Source organism: Lipotes vexillifer, unplaced genomic scaffold, assembly GCF_000442215.2.
Source record: "Lipotes vexillifer unplaced genomic scaffold, Lipotes_vexillifer_v1.1 scaffold1115, whole genome shotgun sequence".
NCBI classification, from domain to species: domain Eukaryota; kingdom Metazoa; phylum Chordata; class Mammalia; order Artiodactyla; family Lipotidae; genus Lipotes; species Lipotes vexillifer.
Window position 1 is genome coordinate 1,058,375 of NW_006792080.1, and position 4,262 is coordinate 1,062,636.

The window sequence follows — 4,262 nt, forward strand, 5'->3', positions numbered from 1 at the left end:
GGGGGGGGGGGGACCGCATTCCTCTGAGCAGTGAAAGTCTAATGCAGATGTTAGCTCCAGTACGATACTGCCGCCTGCCTGAAACCAAAGTAGCTACTAATTAGCATATCTGATTGGCAATATTATATGATTCTGACTATTTAAAAATTAGAAAGTAGCTCTTAACCTGAGTACCTTCGATCGATGAACTATTTCCAAACATAGGGTCTGTGCAGAAATAGAAATAAAGGGGCTTCTTTGTGAAATATAGGGGGCCACTTTACCAACTTGAGGTCTTTCAGGAGAGGAGCCACCCTATGGTTTGGGTTTCTCGTGGGGACCCCGAGCAGAGTGCTGGGAGGAGAGGGTGTCTTCAGTCTTCAGGTCTGGCCTCTTTCCTTGCTTCTTAAGTCCTGTGAGGCATCCGTGCCATCCTGGGTACTCTCTGCCTTACATATCCTTTGGAAGAAAGGCACATAAAGAGTCGTTTTCTGGTCTTTCTTTACGGAGCACCTGCAGGACCTTTTCGTGAGGAGAAACCAGCTAATTACAGTGCTTCTGTTGGCTGGTTGTTTGACCTTAGTCTCATGAGGCCTCAGTTATCTCATCTCTAAAAGAAAAGGGTGTTGATTTATTCGCTCTCAAACATGTCTTGAGCTCCTGTGACATTTCAGAGACTGTCGAGGCCCTGGCAGAACAATGGTGAAGTTGACGCAGGACGCTCGACTCCGTGCTCGCTGCTGAGTGAGGGAGGCTGTAAGGTGGTCTGTGACAGTTCAGTGAGGAAGGTGCTGTGACGTGTGTCCAGAGGCGATGGTAGTGGTGGGTGCCCAGCTGAGACCATGGGGGCCGGGGCGGCTGCTCTGAGCTGAGGGTGGAAGCAGGAGTAGGAGTTAGGCGGGTTGGTGCAGGTGACCTGACGCCTCACCAGCTTCTTGTTAAGGGCTATTTGACCCTCTCATGCCGTCTGTGTTTCTTCCCATTAGTCTTAGTTTTTTCCTTCAAGTCACATAGAACAACTGATCTTTATTATTCACATCAACCTTTTGTTTTAACGCATTTGAAGATATCATTGTCGTTCTTAAACATTCTCTTCCTGGCCGAGAATGTCCTGGTTCTCTATCCTTCGTGATACTTATGATTGTAGACTGCAGTGTGCTTCTTGCAGTGCAGTTTATACGTTGCATGGAGCTGACCACTGGCTGGCCTTTGCGGGCTGGAGGAATTCTTGTCTTGCTCTACAGATGAGGAGACCAGGGTGCTGGTGGGACAGACGTTCTCCTGGAGTCATTCAGCCAGGAAGCCAGGGTGCTTTCCTGCGCCACGCGCTCTTGCTGTGTCTGATCTCAAGACCTGTTTCATCCTCTTCAGCACACTTGTCATTTGGTTACGCCCCTTTCCCTGTACCCTGGACTGCTTTCCTTACGAGATGTTTTATTCGTGGTCCTGTGTTGTCCAGCTGGTGCGTAGCATACGAAGGCTCTGTCCCCCCCAGGCACGTTCTCTGGTTTTTGTTTGTTTGTTTGTTTTTGCGGTACGCGGGCCTCTCACTGTTGTGGCCTCTCCCGCTGTGGAGCACAGGCTCTGGACGCGCAGGCCCAGTGGCCATGGCTCACGGACCCAGCCGCTCCGCGGCACGTGGGATCTTCCCAGACCGGGGCGCGAACCCGCGTCCCCTGCATCGGCAGATGGACTCTCAACCACTGCGCCACCGGGGAAGCCCTGTTCTCTGTTTTTGACAGAACCCATTTCTGAGTCTGAGAAGCCCGTGTCTTCCTTAGCAGCCACTCACTCGCTGTGCGGCGGCCACTCGCTGTGCGGCAGCCACTCGCTGTGCGGCGGCCACCAACCCACCAAGCTTGGGGTTTGCTACTTCGTAAGGTTCTTGTAAGGGTTAAACTTCAGATACTAACGCTTACGGGGCACTTAGCACGTGGCACCAGTAGTGTTATTGTTTACTTTCATTATTAAACATCACTAAAAGTTTCTATGAACTGCTGTTCGGCCACGTCATAGTGCGCTATAGGCGCAGAGTAGGAAATAAGTCCCGAAATGCCCTCTTTCCTACATCACTGAATGTTAGTTTTGGAAAAGAAAATTTGGAGGTCATTTCACCCACTTTCCTCATTTTTCGGATGAGGAGGCTGAGACCCAGCTTTCCGGAAGACTTACAGCAAGTTATAGTGATGTTTGTGTAATTAGTAATGACATTGTGAAACCAGCAAAGAAGGCTGTTTCCTGTTCTTAGTGAATGGGAGTGAGAGAGAAGGAAAAAAAGATGCCCTTTATTTTATTGTTTTTTGTTTGTTTGTTTTGTAAATTAGGAAAGAGGGGTCCAAGATTCCAAACAGACGTATCATTACCAGCTCTGGATGTGTTTGACCTGTGACCTCACACGGTTTTTGTTTTTGTGTTTTTTTAAATATTTATTCGGTTGTGCTGGGTCTTAGTTGAGGCAGGCAGGCTCCTTAGTTGCAGCTCATAGGCTCCTTAGTTGAGGATTGAGGGCTTCTTAGTTGTGGCTCACCTGCTCCTTAGTTCCAGCACATGGGCTCCTTAGTTGTGGCATACAAACTCTTAGTTGTGGCATGCATGTGGGATCTAGTTCCCTGGCCAGGGATTGAACCCAGGACCCCTGCTTTGGGAACGCGGAGTCTTAACCATCGTACCACCAGGAAGTCCCTCACGTGGTCTTAAAGACTGTGTGTTGCTGAAACACAGATCCCATTCTTAATGCAGTTTTGGAAAATGTTCAGCCTAGGTTAGGAGCCTGCAGAACAGTGTGCCCACAAGGTCCAGGGAAGCAGGGCCCCTTCTCCGCTGCCCTGCGCCCGCACAGCGTGGTGGAGCGTGGGTACTCGGCAAATGTTTCCTCCCTCTCTCCCGCCCATCTCCCCGTCTAGCCTTTGCCCCTGCTACAGGGAAGGAAGGCTAAGCAGTTTGCCCTTTTGGAGATGAGTACAGCATCTCAGAATCCCCTCGCAGCCCCCCTGGTGTCAGGAGTGTCCCTGAAGCCCCACCCTCACCCCTGGGCTCTTGGCTGTTGGAAAGGGGTCTCAACCCTGTGCCGCTCTTCCTTCTTAACCACCGGCTCTCATGTCTGTGCAGGAGCACCCCTGGTCACATGTGCAGCCGGATCTGAGGAGCCTGGCCCGGAGGGCCTCACCTCCACCTCCCTGCTGGACCTCCTGCTGCCCACTGGCCTGGAGCCGCTGGACTCGGAGGAGCCCAGCGAGGCCATGGGACTGGGGACTGGCCTGGGAGCCCCTGGCTCTGGCTTCGCCAGCGAAGAGAGCGAAGAGTCCCGCATCCTGCAGCCGCCGCAGTACTTCTGGGAGGAGGAGGAGGTGCTGAACGACTCTAGTCTGGACCTGGGACCCACTGCAGGTAGCGCTGTCCCCTAAGATGTGTGCTGCTCACAGCTGCCAGGAGGCCTGGCACAGTGCCAAACAGCCCTTTGCTCCGCCCGATCATCTCCTCGCCCTCCCGACCCGCTTTCACCCTCTGCTGTCCACCTGCACCTCAAAGCCAGGTCTCTGGGCTCTGAGGGTCTTATTGGCCCAGGAGGCCCTTTTTACTTTTGTAATATTTACTTCTGTGCTCATATAATTCAGTGTAATGATTATAGGCTGTGAGATAAAGAACGTTATCCCTGTCTTAAACATGAGAAAACAGAGGCTGAGAGAGGTGAAAGCACACCTGAGGTCATACAGCTGTCGAGATGATCAGTCCTGATTCAAGCCTAGGTCTGTCCAAGGTCTCGGGTTTTGTTTGTTTTTTTCCTCTTCTGTGCTGTATTGTCTCTGTTTAAGGTTCCTGGAGGTCAGCAGATCCCGTGTCCCTCCTTGGGTCTTAGAGCCCCACAAGGCATTCTAGGTGCCCTTCCCTCGGCTGTGCGCCAGAGCTGGGGTCTGGCTCGCAGAGCAAGCCCGAGGCCTGGAGCCAGCAGCGCACGCAGCTGTGGGCTGATTGCAGGTGCGGCAGAGCGTGCTCTCCATGCTTCCAGCTACAGCAGCTGTGCGAACGTTCTTGGCCGGCAGGAGCCCGTTTTTAAGCACTGGACCGTCGAACTGTGTGTGCACATGCATGGGGTTAGGGTGTTCCAGAATTTAGCACTGACTTTCCTTTTTTAAATATATAGTATTTTGGGGCTTCCCTGGTGGCGCAGTGGTTGAGAGTCCATCTGCCGATGCAGGGGACACGGGTTTGTGCCCCGGTCTGGGAAGATCCCACGTGCCGCGGAGCGGCTGGGCCCGTGAGCCATGGCCGCTGAGCCTGCGTGT

General features: G+C 52.7%; 1 protein-coding gene across 1 annotated transcript in view; it reads left to right on the forward strand.

Moving 5' to 3' along the window:
* Positions 1-4,262, forward strand: part of PODXL2 (podocalyxin like 2) — a 34,182-nt gene that overhangs the window by 3,584 nt on the left and 26,336 nt on the right. Inside the window, exons 2-4 of the mRNA XM_007465298.1 lie at positions 1,722-1,855; positions 2,883-2,937; positions 3,088-3,366. Of these exons, the coding sequence (XP_007465360.1) occupies positions 1,722-1,855; positions 2,883-2,937; positions 3,088-3,366 (468 nt within the window). The remainder of the gene's footprint in view (positions 1-1,721; positions 1,856-2,882; positions 2,938-3,087; positions 3,367-4,262) is intronic.